The sequence below is a fragment of the Dromaius novaehollandiae genome, chromosome 6, assembly GCF_036370855.1.
Source record: "Dromaius novaehollandiae isolate bDroNov1 chromosome 6, bDroNov1.hap1, whole genome shotgun sequence".
NCBI lineage: Eukaryota > Metazoa > Chordata > Aves > Casuariiformes > Dromaiidae > Dromaius > Dromaius novaehollandiae.
The window spans coordinates 18452281-18471257 of NC_088103.1; the positions used below are offsets into that span (position 1 = coordinate 18452281).

Here is an 18977-nt window from a genome sequence, read left to right on the forward strand (position 1 = left end):
TTGTTTCTCAGATCTAAGTTGCAGCTGAACATAACTCTTGCAGTAGGACCGTTGCACACAAACTAGTTTTGTGCTAGCCTGCCTCAAGATTTAGTTAGAAGCTGTAGGAATGTATTCCCATTGACAGTACAGTTTAAGCAGGTGCAAAACTGTTATGCTCAAGGAGAACACTTTCTCTACTCCCTGGACAATCCTACTTGACATTTTAGCTCTGCTCATGCTGGACAGATCAGTAGTGTACACCCTTTCTTTCCTATCCTTGCCTCTTAGCAGACTTTTCCTCTTGGAGTGAGGAAACAACTGGATGGTGAATTCTTCTCTTCTCCTGGCACAACCTTGGTAGATGTTCCTGAAAGACCACAAATTGTGAAAGTCAAGAAAGTCTTACACTAGTCTTTCTTCTTGCTTTTCAAAAGTGAGTTCAAAATTCTGTTCCAGAGTTTAAGAGTTTTCCCCTTTCGCCATCATGTTCAGAGCAAAAAAGTTTGCTGGGAGTTTTCTATAGCATGACTGAAAATTTTTGCTTCCCCCCCAACCCTTGAGAGCCATGCACAAAAAACACAGACAGAATTAGAAGATAAATCAAGATGACAACAGCCAAAAGCTATTTTACTATCTCCTCTCAACTCATCTGAGACATTGAACTTGCATATTACTAAAAGGCTTTGTCAGAGAACACATGCAATCCTTCAGTTCACTTGCATGGAGAGCCTTGAATAGCCACTTCCTGGCTTGAAGAGCAATTCTTGGACTACCTCAAAAAAACAACTGGAGACAGAAGGGTGAGCACAAAAGACAGGTGACTGAGGCACTTCCATTCACCCCACAGACCTTTCAAAGTGGGAGCCTGAAGGTTTAGAGCAGTGTGGTGCCATGACACGCCACAGCACACCACAACACTCCATCCTGGGTCAGTCAGCACCAATCTCTGGGGCTTTCACAGAATGACTCATTCAAGTACAAAATGACTCAGCACAGAAAGGTGCCAGAATCAAGCTTTTCATCATATTACTACAATCTCTTAATTATTGTGCCAAATAAAGCCATTTGGCAAAAAAAGCTTTAAAACTCAATGAGAGGTCTAGTCTAGCCTTGCTGTAATAGAGTCATTTTACTTGACCTTCTGAGTGCTTGCTCTGGAGCTAGCTTAATGGTTGCAGTATTGCCTCATCAGCACTCAGATGAAGAGTGTACTTTGAAAGATTCAATCTTAATAGCCTGCTTTAAAAGCAAGAGGAAAACAAAGGAATTCTGCATTAAAGCCATGTCCGGGAGGACAGACCATTCTTTCAACCTCCATTCCTTTCTTATGGGGAGAAGACAAGCACAAAGACCTGAGAAACAGCTTTGCAAACCAATCATAAGTACACAACTGCAACTGATAAAGCCAGATGAACTGAACAGTGTATTGTCAGGTTGCCCATAAGACAAAAGTTTTGAAAAAAGCTTTGAAAAAAATTAAGATTTACAGATAATTTTTAAAGGCTGGTTAGGCTCTGGGCTTGCCATTATTAAAATACAGTAAAAGAAAAAAAATCATATTTGTCCCTTTTGAGTTTGGTATTGTTAGTCCTACACTTTGACCTACATGAACCATATTTGAAGCATTAAACAAACTAAAGAAAAGCAACCATCCACCTAGAAGTTTACATATTCTGTAAACTAGGCACTAAAAGACATAATGTATTTTAACTTCAACATTTACAGAGTCACTGATCTCATCTTTAGGGCAACAGCAGGGAAGTCAGAGAAGTCTGGCATCTTCAATAAGCTTAGTGGAAGAACAAAATCTTTATTCATGAGCAGGTGATCCGGCCTGTGGATAAACTGTGCCATAAGCTGAGAGAGACAGACAAGCTACCATCATACCTCCAGCATGAGTCTAAACAGGCAAAAGGCTGTGTGGCTGAAGGCAAAAAAAATCTATGCCTCATCCACAGTGACCATTCTTATTGAGGCAAGCAATCGTGAAAAACTGAGAACTGACAACTGAGAACTGACAACATCTAATAATAATCTAAAAGATTTGCTTTAGTTGAGATCAGTTTCCTGATCCATTTTGCTATGTATCCACATGGACACTCATGAATGACCTGAAAGGAGGAAGTAAAGTTTCTAGCAGAGGGGAACAGCAGAGCCACTTTCAGCCACAACCAGTGGCAGCAGATTCAGCAGGGCTCCTGGGCACAACTCTGTACCTGATCCAGTGCAGCTGTGCTGCTTCCATAGGCAGCATTTAACAGCCCAGCTATTGGAGCACTCACTTCTGAACCCAGCAAACCAGAGATCTGAGCAGTTTACTGATAAGAGCACACGAGCATCTGTCCTGCAAGCCATAAAAAGTGAATCAAGACTAACATTTCCTCCTTAAACACGTTCTCAAATGACTGTTACATCTTCCTTCTCATTCCAGGTTTTTAAAGCATGTAGAAACTTACTTAGGTCTACACACCATTGATCAGTCCAATTAAAGAGACTGTTAGAATAGTCAGTCCAACCAGCTTGTTGTCATAGGCTCCTGAACCACTGCATCAGCTAAAAGATTCATGTGCTGTTTATAGGAGTGCCCACCCTCCCGCTCAGTTTACATAGCCTGTTCAACTATAGTGCCACACTTGTCAAAAAAAGCTGTAGTTGCACACATTTACTAGGCCATCCTGGTACTAATTTCTCAACACAAGCCTCAAAACAGTAAAAGAGCAACCTGGCAAGACTACTAGTACCTGTTCAGAAAGCCAATTCTTCCACTCAACAGATCAGCCAAAACACAAACTGTTTCAAATTCTCCCCAGCTTTTCTACATCTCTCATTTTTAAAGGTTCTTATGGAAAAGACTGACCCTCAGAGCTTCAAAACTTTTTTCAAGAGAATACAGTGAACAAAGAATTTTGTAAAAAAATAAACTAATAATTCTGCAGGGAATGAAAAAAGGAAAGGAAAACAAAGATGAAATGCGTTTCTGTGAAAAAGTAGGGGCAAGCTGTTGATAGTCTTCCTAGTAAAGATATTAAGAAACTTCCACTTTTTACAAAGGGTGTTTACTCAACAAAACCAGTAATATTGTTTCACAATAAGCTTGCTAGAAAGGAACTAGAGTGCTAGAACAATCCTACACTATTCACAAACAAGAGAGTCTATCCATTTTTCACACACACCCCTACATACTATCTGCTTAAGAGCGTATCTGTTTAAGAAGTTATTTCTCTGAAAACCAGAACTTTAAAGAAAGCTCAAATATTGCTTCTCATTACACCATGTTCCACTACAGACATAGGGGAGCTGTACTGTTAGAAGACGGAAAGTACATATAGATCTGGTAGCTTATGAGGACCTAATTTATGACACATTAGGCTATGATGAAAATCCTCAATTACTAGGGGAAAAAAATTGTCACTAACATTCAAACATTTGCTCTCTGGCAAATATTGTGGCCAATTAATCTTTACTGGAATAAAGATTCTACACAAAGTGCACACAGCTTTGCTGCTGCTACCCACTCCCCTGCAGCTTAATGCTACAGTAGTTTGTTAAAACCACGCACTAGTAAACACAAGGTTGTGACAGCAGCAAAAGTTCTGTAGTTTTCAGCAATATCCAGACATTGCAGTTTCAATGTTACTTGGCCCTCTAAAAGACTTAGACCAAAGACAGCAGAAAATGGATGACTAAAAAGCTCACAAGGTTGTGCCTTCTCTTAGAGGAGAGATCTTATTATTGACAAAAATGAGCAAGGTCCATAAGTTCACAGCTTTCGTTCAAACCATGTTGTTTAAGTTAAATATAGATTTAGATAATAATTCCCTCTATCTTAAATTTTAGGCACTAAGATGGGGTGGTTTGATGTATTGCAGTAAACAAGATGAATGAAGTCTTCTCTAGCCTCTGTACTGATCTCAGACAAGTCAGGATCAGAAGAATCAGTTTCTACTCTCAACTTGAACAAGTGAGCTTCAGCCACATACCATGCAGTACTTTCATTCTCTATATGATCTTCCCCTTCTCCATAAAAAAATTAAGGCAGGCAGTTTTCTCTGCTTTGTTCCTTTATCTTCACTTGGAACATGGAGTAGGAGGAAGAGGCAAGGAAGAGAAAAACTGAAGCATTAGTATCCGTATCATTTTCAATAATAATTACTCTTAGATAGAATAGGCTTCTTCAATTGCAGAACACCCAGAACATATACCATACACCAGTTTCTCTTGTAAATATTTTAGCCCATTCTTTTGAAGGGGCTTGCAGGAAGCTAATGAAACAGATATGCTCAGTGACCAAAAACTATTTCAATCTCTGCATTTGGTACTCACCCAGAACACAATGTTGTAGCTGAAGAGCAGGTATTTGTACCAACAGCTGACCTCTGCATTAGAGTATCGGTAATAGTGCATCTTCTATAGCACAATGTCTGCACAGGAGAAAATGAGAAGAGAGTCAGTGAAATATTTTTCTAAGACTAAAGGGTTTTTTGTTTTCTTTTTTCCAGATCTCTTGCTCTCTATTAGGAAAGGACTATAGTAACCCTCACTCCACTCAGTTGAGAAGTATGTTCAAAGTCAGCTCAAAAACCTCAGCTGCCCCTAAACTCCAAGTATTTGTTGCTTAGTAGTCCAATCTTTAATCACTCATGCGGTGACAATGAGACACCCCCAAAAGGAAACTGGTTACACAGTTAACCTAAGATCTGCATCAGCAAGCTGACATTGATCAGCTTCCTCACTCCCTCAAAACCATTTTATTTAGACAAACAGCAGCTTGGAGTTGTGCAAAAGGCTAAGCATGCATCCTGTAGATTTCGCATCCAACAACCCAGCTAACAAGATGCTAGAAGTGGTTACCTGGACAGCCTTAGTGTCTATAGGTTGCTAAATGAAATAGGCAGTTGTACTCCCTTTTTCATATTTTATGTTTCTTTACCAAATCCATGTAGTTTTATTCTTGTTCTGAACAAGGGCCACACCACTAAAGAAGAGTGGATTTGGTCTGCAGTTCCATTTTCCTGCTTCCTATGCACTCTAGAGAGATAAGTTTCAATTGCGTTCGTTACTCAAGTATTTCAGAGAACTAAAGCTTTTTAGGGTATCATAACTAACCCACCTCTGAAGAAGTGCCATGTATAGAAAAGTAAGACAGAGGACAAGCTGTTAAAATGAAAGCCGGAGCTGGTAAGACAAAGCTCTTCCACACCCACTGACATTTCAGAGAACTAACTGCAAAGCCAGATATTACCCCGTTCAGCAGCAATTTCACATTTCAACACCCTGCTCACTTGAGGTGCTTTCCTTCCCCCAAGATGCTAGGGAAAGGCTTGCAATGGTGAAATAAGCACAGAGATTTTTTCAAACACCTAAGAAACAGCCTTTACGGACTATGTTGACTTGGACAGTTGCAAACATGCTAAAAACCAGGCCTAACTATCAAGAGTCTGAGATGAAGCACCATGGAATGGTTAGCCAAAGACCACCGTGTCCAGACTTAAAAACAAGGGAAATTAATTTCTTTCAGAAGACAGCTTATCAAGAGTAGTTGGGTATAAAACAAAACCCCTGTCCTGTTCATTCAGTACTACCATCAGCATTGTAGTATTGGAAGAGCTTGCTTCTGAAGTCTTATGACATATTTCAACCCCCACTTTAAACTTGCTCCCTGAAGCTAAACACACACAAGCACATAGGACAGACAACCTCAGCCCAAGGGATTATAGACAGAGATCCCAAATAGACATTGATATTCCTTCCAGAGGTCTCCCAATTCTAGGCTTGGCTTCCACTCAGAAGCAGACCAGGAGTCCTTCCTTGGGTCCAGATAGCCCTCTCCCATTTTCAAACCCAGCCAGAAAGTTTCTTCGCTGCCCAACCAGAGGGGGATAGTTTTCAGAAGTACTGAGACTGTGTAGGAAATTTAAAGAAAGAATATTCAACATCTTTAGCTATGAGAAAGAACTGGGAAATCATATGCCTCAAAGCACAGAAGTAAGGCTGAAAGACTTATTCACTGACAGGATAATTTCCCCTTTTCAGATTAAGATGGCCTACATGTGCATGTTAAAAGGAATTTTCAGTTCCTACTGAAAATTAGTAGGAATTATACTAGTTATGCTGATCCACCTGAAGTAGATTAATTTGTATATAATAGTCAGACATTATCTGAGTAGCCTGCAAGTGTATGCGACCTATCCAAGTTGCTTAAGAGATGTTACCACAGGAGATTCTAGATTAGTGCATAAAGACATGCCCAGTAGCAACAGAGAAATCATTAACAGAAGAAATTGCTCCTTCTGATCTCCTCTTTTTTGCTCCTCTTCCTTTAAAAGCTCCAAGTTTCAAATGTTTAGGCAGAAGAGCAAGCATTGTTGATTGCAATGAAAAAGACAACATGCAGATGACAGTTTATGGTGAGCAACAGAAACATTTTTACTTTTTCCAGTACCAGCTTGTTGAAGACAGGTCTGTTAGCTTTTTGTGACTATTTGACAAGGCAGAGCTCATCTAAAATTATTCAATGAACACAAATAGGCCAGTGATATGTATGACAGTGACAAACCCACTGCTGATTTGGCAGAGATGGTCTAAAATGTTTTATTCTAAACAAATGCCATTGGTCAGAAAAAGAATACTAAAGCACAGATTAAATTACCAGAAGAGCACTGCATTTTAAGTAGAGCAGTCACTGTGCTGTCTCACTTAGGAGAATTCCTTTCTTCATCCAACAAGTTCACCTGACAGAAATGACAGCTTGTGTAACAAGCAAGTGGTACAATTGGTGTAACAATTGCTTGTTTAACAAGCAAGTGGTACAAGTGGTAAGTGATGCAGAGACTTAAATCCCATTGTTGTGATGAGACAGAGCTATCTTCAGAAAGTTACATAGGTACTGCATCTGCACTTACCACCTTTCCTGAAAACAAAATACATGCAAGACTAGAGCATACAGTGTCATCCATGACTCAGCAGCATAGCTCAGAGGGGCTTAGGTGGAAGCCTGGTTTGAGGAAAAAGAACTACAGAATTAAATTCACATGTCCTAGGACTGCAAATGCCCAGTACTAAGGGGCACAGTCGAAACAAATGTGCAGAATAGCTATACCTCTAAACTACAGGGATTCATAGAAAGGCATGCATACCCAACATTTTTCTCCATTAGCAACTACCACCACTAAACCTCAGCTTCTACCCCTCCATAAACAAAGGCTTACTTCACATTAGCAGCCAGCATTCACATTCTGTCAACTGTGTAGCATGCTAAAAAACCTCCTTTTCCAGTTACCACCACAACCATAACTTCCACAAATTCTTTAGATTAACAGGCACATCCTTTGCAGCCCCTCAAAAGCCTGAGTATCAGTTTTGCTACTGTCCGTAAAAGAAGTGCAAATACTGAGAAGGGGGGGGGCGGCCCACCATGTTTTGATACCGTTTTGTACAAAACTACTCAAAGCAGCCTTTTAAGTTAGAGCACTGGAGCAGAGAGAGGCTACTTAAAAGCGACAAGAAATTCAGAAAAACACCACAGGAGAGAGTAAAACTGAGTCTAAATCATACTTAAAGCATTGTTTCCTCAATAGTCCCAGTAAAAAGACTTGCACACACAGAATGAACTATTTGGATGGTCTTAGAGAAACAGCAGAGGCAATAAAAGGATTAAAGGATATACTGTACATTTGCACAGAAACAGTACTTGTAAGACTTCAGTCTAGATAGCATGAAGATTCACCAGTAACACCCATGTTTGATATTTCCACAGCACAGAAGTGGAACCCTATTCAGTTTTAAATACTGAAAACAAGTTTTTATGGGATGAGTTTTAGGAAGGCATAGCTAGTTCTAACACTCACAGTTCATGTACAGCAAAAGACACAACCTTTGTTAAAACAAAGAAAATTCTATTTCATGGCAGTATAGGCAGTGACTAGAAAGCACTTTTCTAGACGTAATCCAGTCATACAGGTCAGCTGAGTCTTGCTAAAATGTAGACAGCTTTGTTTCCTCTTGCCCTGCTTCAGGTTTAGTCACTGACCTTTTCAACCCATTCACCTTCAAAAACAATATTTTTTCAGAAACTTCAGAAACAATGTTTAGGCATCTTACTAAGAAACACTGTAAAGGAATACTTATTCAAACAGCACTCTTTTACAGTGCCCCAAGCCTGCAACTGAGAATACCAGAGAAGGAACAAATAGTTGATTTTTCCAACTTCATTTTTAATTCATTTATAGTACAATTAAGTCTCTAGCTCCAAATGGCAACTTATTTGCCTAAAATCAAGATGTGTAGACTTGTCCAAGACAGTAAGTTTGGTGGATCTGGGTAAGAGAGGGGACGAGGGAACACTAGGAGACAACAGCAGAATCTCACTCATCTAGAGTCTAAGCCTCCATCTGCATCAGCAGAAGCCTGTATTACAGCAATACAGCAGTTGCCAGCGCAAGCGCATTCTTTAGATGCAGGCATGCTGAGACTTTCTCTTCACCCCCCAGCCCTCCTCCATGAAAATTAGAATTCTGGCAAGAGACAGGAGCAGCAGCTTTAAAATGCACATATTACAAACAAGAACTGTTGCTTTTGCTGCTGCTACCACTAGCAAAGAGGAAGGAGCAGATGGCATTTAGCTAACCAAGTGCTTCACATAATTAAATTCTGTAACAATGAGGTTCTACTGAACAGACTAAGAGTCTTAAAATAATTTGAAGCAGAAAAGCAAGCATTTCAGGATCTAAAATAAAAACCGCCTTAAGTCTTTGTGTTAGGTTGCCCTCCTTGGCATTAAGACTTACCTCCAATTGTTCAAGTCCCAACTTCAGCAAAACTACTCACAGAAATAGCAGCATCAGAAGTATCCTTAGTGATAAGCATGGTTCCCCACATACCTAATCATTTTGACCAACAGCTTATAACACATTTCTCCCCACTTCCCCATACAACTGGCAAGATGCCCAGTGATTACCAACCACAGGACTGTCACAGGATGAAAAAGCAAAGTAATAGTATATGTCCTGAAATGGCAAGGAATCCAGCACTAGCAATGGTTCTTTGCTGCAAGAGGCCGTCCTACAGCAGGAAAGGCTTCCTGAGACAGAGATTACCTTCTGAAATGCCTATCTTAAGAGCAGATTTGACCTACTGCCTTTGCTTATTCTCATCAAGAGCCTTTTAGTTTGTCTTGCTGAACCACTAAATGCCACATGCAGCAGTAGAGTTGCTACTAATATGGAAGTGACATTCTGACATACTAAATCCAAAGAGTAGGTGTGCCCAATTGTTTATTTCCAACCCCACAAATAAGCGATCTGCTTAAGGCCACAGAGACACCTTCCCCAGGTTTATACTAAAACCAGTCATATTTCCTAACTTAGGAGGCACTCAGCCATCTGTTACCAGTCTAGGAGCATGCTACATCAGTACTTCATTTATTTTACATCACAGGCTGCATAACTATGGTTAGCCAATACTGCAAAACACTTTGAAGATTAAAGTATAACATAGGCAGCATTGACTAGTAACTTTCCCTACTGTGTTTCTGAGAAAACAAGTCACATTGAATCAGCTGATGGTTATCACCCACTCAAGATAACAGGAATTTCTGAAAGTTAAATACAGAGCCCTGCCACTTCAGCAAAGTATGTAATTGTCTTGGTGTTTACAGCTGTAGTGAGGAAAAGAGACATAACCATTCTGCAAGAGAACACTGCAATTTCAAACGCATTTCTACACCCACTGATTCCACTCTTCCTTCCAAAATGCTACAGCAGTGATATTCACAGCTTATAGACCAATTCTTGTAACAGAAGCTGTTATCTATTGAACAATCTAAGATATACAGGAAAACCCTCAAAGATAAGAGGCCACTCTAAAACAGGAACAACTGGAACATGACTGTACATCTGCAGACCTAAACAAATTCCTTTGATTCACTGAGGCGATCAAAAAGAGTAGAGAACCTCATGTGGCATGAACTTTACAAAGCAGACTTAAGTCACACTAAAATTTCACAGCTTAAGCCAATACTGCCACCACAGGAAGCTGTGTTTCCATTTCCCTGTCTCCCTGCTAAAAATCCTCAACCATTAATCAGCCTACTCCTGCGCAGATGCAGACAACCATATAGCAAATCAGGTAGCAAAATCAGATCAATCCTGTGATCCTGTAACACATATTAAGAAGAGAGTTAACCTGAATCAGTCTTCCAATCCCCCTCACCACAGGCAGACAAATGCTAGCAGCGAATACAACGAGGAGTTGATTAAACAGAGACAAAAAAAGAGGGGATATGGAGCTCTGACAGGCCAATTCATTTCTGCAGAGATAGAGCTCTTCTGATGATTCAAGAACTCTTTGCAAACATGCATCATCTTTACTTCTACAATTCTGTCTCCAAGCAACTCTGAGGCCTCACACAAAATACAAGTTTCTTATAAGAAATGAGAGCATAGTGTATTTACTTCAACTACAATCCAGAAGTACACAAACAGTTGCTTATTCCCAGATAAAAACTGAAGTTTATTCAACAAAAAAAAGTCTTTAGCCTGAAACACTCAGCTAAAGACACACATTGCTAGTAGGGTATTCTTATTTCACCAAAAAAATAATGGCAAGTAACAGATCTCTGAAGTCAATAGATAACGTGACCAAAGCCAGAGAGATTTCTTAAAAGGATGTTTCGGGGGGCTCTTATTTTTATTTTTGTAGCATGTTGAGGACTCCAATCCCTGCAATTATTTGAAAAGTATTTCCAGCACAAGTTGCTACAATACAAATTGTAGCAAACAATCCCTCGGAGAAGATCAGATTCCTTAAAAATGGAAAGCGTTTCATGCTCCAGTGATCAGGCTTTCACTACAGTACAAACTACAATTTAGAAAAACTTCTATGGAGGAGACAGTGTTCCAAAATCTAAAACTAGAAAGCAACTCGGATGAGCTCCACTGAAGCTTTCTGGACAACTCACATTAAAGTTATGCATGTGCCTACGGCCAAGCCACTACTTTTATTTGAATGAGTCACATCTAAGATACCATGTAAAAATATTCTCAATTTAGACTAACATTCTTAATGTAAACATCTTCAATTCTGAACACCCATATACATGAGCATCAACAAGTACCATCTCAACCTCTTTTGAGCTGCCCACATGACTAAAGTCACCAGTGCTTTGGCATAAAAGCTCTATACTGCACAGCTGCAGTTCAAGGAGCCATGCAAACTACCACTCGTTTCTTAAACTAATGGAAATACACTAAAGCAAGACTTGAAAAAGGAAAACAGAATTAGAGAATACTGCCAGAGCAAGGAGCCTCAGAGGACAACAGCAGCTGTAACAGCACTGTCACTTTTCCCGATTCTTCATAGGAAGCTCACAAGAGATATAGATGGCCAGCCTCAGTTTCACACATTAGTAAACAGTCTTTATTCCTATTTAGCTTTAAAAGCTAAAAAAACCCAGAAAAGTAGCTTCAAAAATTCCATACTTAATTCAGCCAAACTAATCCTAGTTAGAATTAAAAGCTGTAATATGCAAGTAAATCCAATTTGCAAATATTAGTCACTGACAGTAAGGAAAGGTACAACAAAACTCAGTTATTCATTGAATTTTACTAGGCTTATGCTACTTCCACCCCATTGACTTCAGGTTCACTAAAGTAGTAAGTAAACACTTGGAGTATTTTGCTCCAGCATACATAAAATTAAAAAGCCTTTTGAAGTTCTTTGCTTTTTGCTTTACTACTTTACTTCACAATGTAAATCAACTAAAAAGGCATAGATCTCTGACCCAGTTTACAGGGTATTCTGCTTGTCAAAGTAGATGACTGTAAATAAAGTGTTTATTCTGTATTTTGACTTAAAGCAAGAGACAGCAAAGGAGGCAGGAAGAAAAGGTCACAAGTGAAACAAGTCCAGAAGTCAGTGATTTTCCAAACATGGGCAAGAGAACCAAAGCAAACAGTAAAAAAGAGACGGCTCTATTTGTAAGCTTTCAGACTCCTTAGCGTAATTCGAGAATTGCAGACAGCAGCAAAAGTACGAAATGTAGGGACTTTATAGACTTTATCCTCAAAAGCACTATGGGATCACCCATCCTCATGCAAGTTAAAACTCAGTTGGACTGCATCAGGATAACGGAAATGTACACTACAGACACTGTCACTAGAGTTCAATGAATGCTCATTAACATTTTTGAGAAAGTTTGGAAAAATCTTTCCTGTCTAAAAACTTTTTATTAAAGCTAGCAACAGTTTCACCTGAATAGGAATCATCTGAATCTTTACTATGCAGAAAGTTCAGATACTGCAAAACATGTGAAGCGCATCAGCCATTCTGACCAGGAGTTTAGTCGCCCCAGAGAGCAAAGCCTGTTGAAACAAGTAGCCAGAATAATCTTAGCTGATCAAAGCTCTTCAGCTATTTTCTACTACCTCTCATATGGGTAAATACATTTCCACTCCCTGTAATGTCAACAGCAGCAGACCAAAACTCAAGGTCTCAAATTAAAGCAAGCATGTAATTTGGGGCTTTTTTCCTATTTGCAACAGAAGATCTTGGAACTCTTACAGAGTACACATTTTTTGAGGTGCCAGAACTTCTAGCTTGGGGAATAATTTTATTAGTATTTAGTGACCCTGTAGTAGTAGTACATATTCTGTATACATTGCCCACTCCCTCCCTTACCTCTGGACAGACTGAAGTGTTTCAAGAACAAAATCGGTCCTCCACTTGCTGTTTTTTGTCATAAAAATAACTTAGATGAGAAGACAGGAAGCCACCAGCTTTCTTTGCTGACACATCTACTTTCTTCAGAGAACATCAGCTTAAACCCTTTTAGGCATATTGTGGCTTTCCTTCATTTTCAGAAAGGCCACTTGTTCTAGTCTCACATTACATTTCAGCCAAAAAGGATACCCCCTCATTTTCTTCTTACAACAGAAAGAAAACCAAGACTATGATCATAGTAATACACACTAAGAAATGACTAGTATACCATCTGTTCTTTTTCTTACAGATGCCCCTTGCATCAGGTATAGCATGCAGTCCATCCACATCCGTACCACATTTCTTAGCCTTTATACCAAATGTTCTAATATATTATTTTTCACAATTTAAACCAGACCAAACTAAGTTAAAAAAAAATTCCAGCATTGTCAGCTGCTCACTGACAATAGGCATGCTCAGAAATGATGCACACATCTGTGCAATACTAGTTACATTCACCATTTGTTCAGCTTAAAGAATGTTGTGCCCACATCATGAGACATGATGTGGAGCTGAATTCAAAAGATGTTCTGTTCTTCCTCACAGGACACATGCTTTCAGATACAGAAATACACTTACTCCAAATACATGCCCTCCTCGCACCACAGGATATAACTTCTTTAGGGCAAAAACTGCATAAAGTTTAGGGGCCAGTTATTCAAAGCCTGCATTCTCTCTCCACCCACTCTGCATAATGTGAGTTGCATTCAAAATACAGGGAGAACCTTGTTTTACTGCTGTTTGTGAGAATCACAAGCACATGGGCCACAACAGAAATTGTGCTCTATGGCTTCACAACAGGCTCAGTAACTGTATAATTATTCACCCTACCAACTGACTTTTTAGTAAAGAAACAGACTTGAGTGACTCTCGAGAGGACTAACATATAGACCTGTAACACAAAACACTGGAAAATATTAGTAAAGAAAGCAATCAAATGGCAGTCACCAAGCATCTCGCAAGCCTACTCAGTGTCAGCTCTTCAGGAGACTACATTTCTCAGCCCAAACATGTTGAAATAAGCTAATGCTTCATGAGACACAGCAAGCAGGTTTGCTGAGCACCCTGCACATATTATGGCAGCACAAGGAAAGAGGAAAAAACACAGGCTGGAGTTGCTCATGGCTGCTAAGTGACCCTTGAAAGGCTCAGGCCCCTCCCCCAGCAGGCAGCAGGTCATGAGAACCCAGCCATTGTTTCACTGGCAGACTCGGCACCCTCCCTGGGGACCCAGCAAAAACAAGCTCCCCACCTCGCCAGGAGGGCGCCAAGAACAACATGGTGCGACTACAACATCAAGGCAAAGGCTGTGAAATAACAGAGTTCCTTAAAATGTGGACTTTGGTCACTGCAATAACTAATAGCAAATGCACTAGCAGAATGAGAAAGTACAGAGGTTAGAAACACAGATCAGAAGACATGCATCTAATAGAAGGAGAAAAATCTACCTCTAGGGAAAAAAAATGCAAGAACACAGGAAACTACTATCAAAACAGGCCAACGACATTGCTAGTTACACAAGCAGCACAGCCCAGAAAGAAAACCAGAGCAGGAAGACACCTTCCCTTATGTGTCCCAGTTGGACAAGGTTTTGCAGTTGAACTCCCTTCCGCTCTGCAGGAGCCGGCTGCTGCTCTGACCACTGTCAAAATAGCCTTTTCCACCTCAGTGTGCTTTACACTTTGGAAAAAAGATCACTCATTGCCTAAGAGTCCCCTCATTAATTCCCTATCCACTAGTTTCAAAGCAGCCAGCTTTTTTAGAAGAAACTCCTTCCTCCCCAGGCTTGTGATGCAGACAAACTGAAGTAACTTAATGCTCAAGAAGGGTAAGTAGGCTATGTTTAGTACCTTTTTTATTACATGCTGTTCCACTTCTGTATTCAGAATCCCACATGAAGTGTTTCCCCAAGTACTATTTAATAAAAAGTTGCTGAGGGGAAGGAAACGAGTATCAGGAGAATCAACCCCATATATCCTGGCAATCAGCAGTCTGCTGTTGCATAAGAGACCAAAGTCCAATACTTCAGGTGTCTTTCTTCATATACAAGTTACTTGATGCTATTCTCTATTTTCTATTCTAGGAGTCTTTAGATGTCAAACTAGATCTTTCAGCACTGATTTTATGCCCAAAAGCAAGAGTAGACAGCTCTTGCTAAGCAGACTTGGAACAAACCACTTTTCAAAGTGTTAAAGTTCACAGTATTCAGCTGCCTCAACAATTGCTTCATTCTGCTTCCTATAGCTGCAACTGCAGCAAGAGGAAGCTGTCTTGTTACCTCCAAGTCCATCTGTTATTTAGAGAAAACACCTTTCCAGAGAGAAACAAATACCATATATTTAGTCTTCAAGCAGAAAACAAAAGCATTTAGAATAGCAAAAAACAGACTGCTGAAAAGGGCTGTTGGGCCACAGGAACAAGTTTGCGTTGGTACCACCAACAATCTGAAACAGAAAGAAAAGAAAGAAAAGATGACCACACAACAGTCAAATGCTCATATGCAAGCACTCTCTCAGCAAGTGCCCTGGCCTGTCAGGGCTAAAGGGAGAGCTAACTACCTCAGTGGCCTCAGAAGTCTTCACAAGAAAGAACTATCATTATTTGTTAGAAATGCATGCTCTCTAGACTGAGAGCATACTGGTACAACAGAAAAGCTCCTTTGTAGTACCAGGACAATGTTCAACAATGCCTGTTAGAAAGAGTAAGAGGTAGCAAAGCCCTGTGTTTCTTACGCACTTGCCTGCAACATTCAGGTTGAGTTTAAGAAGCTAGCCCTAAGACTTTTAGCCACACTGATTTCAGTCAAGACACAGAAACAGTTCTCATTTGCAAGTAGGCACTCCAGATAAAAACAGAAATCCATTTATTTACAGACATCACATATGAGCTTTCATATTAGGAAAGGGAAAAAAACACTGCTGCTTTGCTCCCAAAAAGCAAGAGAAACAGGAAACTCAGAAGAAAAACATGTGCTGGATCCCTCCTGACCCCAGACAGAGACTGAAACACACTTTGAAGCACATAGGAAAATTAACTGCCTCACTTTTACATCCTGCTAAGAGCCCTGTTTTCAGATACAGTTCAACATATTTTAATCTCATTTTCAATAAATTTTCTGCAAAAGTAGACACCAGAATTCAGGTGTAAGTGACAACCTCTCCTCTCTCACAGGGTTTCAGTTCTCAGATTTGTCAGACTGGTAATAAAGTAAGCAAAAGTCCGGTCATTCAAGTCAGTTGTTTCAACTGCAAACACTGGAATCTCTTATCCTGTCAACATTTAATGATTGATATTTTCTACAAGTTAAATCCTTTCCTGCAATACTCACCTGTAACATGCCTAAAATAGAAGAATCAACCCAACAATGATTTTTCAGCTCACTGACCATACTGAGAACAGGTTCCAGGCATCCAAAATAAAGAGAAACTATTTTACAATGCAAAAAAAAAAAAGTCAAATACAAGTCCTTCAACTTTTTTTTAAACTAATTAAACAGTGGCTGTTTTCAAAATGAAGTGATGTGAACCCATACATTTCCCCCCCCCCCACAAAAAAAATCTCCTTTTTTGGAGCTAAGATTTGCTAGACTGAGTCCCTCCAAAAAGACTGAAATATGACTTTAAACTATTAAACTTAGAAACCCACATATACCCAACCTTGTTCAACTTCACTCTGAAGATCTGACATTGATCTTTACCTTTGTTTGATCAGGTGCTTTTGGCCAAGTGTGATCCAAAGGGTCAAGGAGAAGCATTTCATTCCTGCCCACCCAAGCAGCACTATGGAGTGGAAGGCTGTTAACGATCCTTACATGAGCTACCACCACTACAGTTCTAAGAGCTGTGGATTTTAGGACTGTGCAACACCAGTGGTTAAGACACAACTCATTTGGCAGGTACAATCAGAAGCCACCTGGAAAAGGACTGTTTCTCAATTTCCCCCTTACTACATTGCAACATTCCCTCTGAACTAAAAAGAAAATTCTGTTTTGGGCTTTGATTTATTTTAGATATTTCTGTGGAAGAGCTTAACGAAGGGACATAAGAACTATGGCGTTTGTGAATTGTAGCTTGTTAGTAGCTTTGAAAATACACCACAGATGCCAAGCAAGAAAGCACGGAGGCCCCTTCTACCGGAAAGAGGAAGTTTTGACCCAGGAAGCCACAGTGCAAAGCAGAATGGCACAAAAACCCCATAAGTAAAAACATTGATTCACACATGAGCTGGGCATAAGTGTCTTAAAATGTTTTGCATCTGCAACCCACATATTTTACCATACACCATGCAAGTGGAATTTTTTTGGCAAAGGGGAAAAAACCTACATAAAGGAAGGATCCGTAGAAGCAATTTTGACAATAGCTGCGAGCTCTGCTCTCCACCCCCCCCACCAATGAGATTTCTGTGATCTAAACACCATGAGATTAGAACAAGAACTTATTCATGCTCAACGGTGCTCAAACTCTACCACACCTAATATACCATAGAGAACTTGATAGAAGAGTAAGAGGATTTATTATAGCAGGAGTTTGCCAGAAGTTTTTCTCTTCCCAAACCACACATTTACAGGTAATGGCCAATTACTACTCACACATGGCTTCATAAACTACAAATAGCTACCCACAAAGAACAGCAAACATCAGCCTGAGGACAGAACAAGATATAAGGGCATAAGTGGCATATCCCTCAGTTATGCACTAGAGTTCAGCCTATTTAACTTTTTCATACAGATTACCTACATATTTAATTTGGACATGAATAAATTCATGATGTTCCATGTCAACAGTTTTCCTGCTGCATCTAAGAGGAAAGAGTTACCCCTTAAATCCCAGAGAAAGGGCCTCAATCACACAACCTTTCAGGGCTCAGAGTAAAGGACTTTTATGATCTTTTCATTAGGTATTACAAGGCATAAATCCGGTAAGAGGTAGCCCAGAACATACCAGTTTCAGTCCTGTCAGGCAGGCTACGTGAAGGTTCTTGCACAGACATTGCTCCCACATAGCTTACAAAACATGAGATGCTTTTCTTTTTCTCCCTCCATCCCAACAGAACAGGTAGAGGAGGAAGGAGGTTAGAAACTAGGAAAACAGCATAAGGTGAATTATTCCACACTGCACAAAATGCCAGACAAAACCTATGCTACTACCCAGAGATAAGAATAAGACTCATTCAAGATTCAAGTAAGGCTTCTGATTTGCTCTTCTTACCTGGGGAGCAGAGAACACTGACACAAAGAAAGCTAACAGAATCAATTTACACCAAATAAAAATCATACTTACAAAGCATAGATCAAAGAACAGCAGCATTCAATGCTTTTTTGACTTACAGACCTCAGCTTTAGTAAGTTGCCCACCTACAAGTGAGACCATCAACAAAAAACAGCAAAAAGCTAAACATGGCACTTATTTGCACATTGTTTTTCAACACTATTATAAAGCATTTCCATACTTTCAGGAAGCTACTTCTAAAACTTGCTGGTTTATTGAAACTAATTTTGAACATTAAGATCTTTTACTGAAAGGGAATACCTGTCCCCCCCTCCCAGCTAAAAGGACATACATCATGCCCTAAAAGCACTTTCTTTCAGTATCACTAGCCACAAAGTAAACATCATTCCAAAAAGACAGGTGTACTGGGTTTGTTTAAAAAAAGCTTCCCCACAGCATAGTCACATTTCATACCAGCAAACAGACTGTTAAATTCCCAACTGCACCTTTGCCTCCCCACACAAACTATCTGCCAAGCAGATAGCTGTAGTAGTATCTTGTAAATACCCACCCACACCCAAATATTTAAAGTCTCACATTTACTGTTAGCGTAAAGTAGCCCAAGAAGTCACTGGCGTATATGAGTACTGACACCTAACTCACTGCTGGAGATTCTTGGAAAGGAAATCATCATCCCACTGAGCATTTATAAACAAGAAATACCCTGTACTTCCATCCCCAAAGAGCTGTTTTCCTTCCATTTTAAGGAGAGCTCTAGGTCACAAGCTGTATGTCCTCCCTCCCCCACAAAAAGAATGTGGCACTGGGAAAAATCTTACCCTGCCAGACATCTTAAAATACCCCTTCCCTCCTGTACCCCCCCGACCTATTAAGAAAGGTAAAAAACACCACAAGTCATTTATCTTTGCAGTGTTCTTCATTCAAAAAGACTCCAAATGAAACCATTCTTCCTCACAGACTCAATTTAGACTTTAAGCTAGACATGTGCTCAACAACCTTAGGCAGCTGCTT

The 18977-nt window shown here is 39.9% G+C and overlaps 1 protein-coding gene across 5 annotated transcripts in view; it reads right to left on the reverse strand.

Annotated features, from left to right (window-relative positions):
* The window catches only part of TSPAN14 (tetraspanin 14), a 62946-nt gene that overhangs the window by 22792 nt on the left and 21177 nt on the right, over positions 1 to 18977 (reverse strand). For all 5 annotated transcript variants that reach the window (XM_064513781.1, XM_064513780.1, XM_026116776.2 and 2 more), the window contains exon 2: positions 4306 to 4403. In XM_064513781.1, coding sequence (XP_064369851.1) covers positions 4306 to 4386 — 81 coding nt within the window. In that variant the 5' untranslated portion in view covers positions 4387 to 4403. The remainder of the gene's footprint in view (positions 1 to 4305; positions 4404 to 18977) is intronic.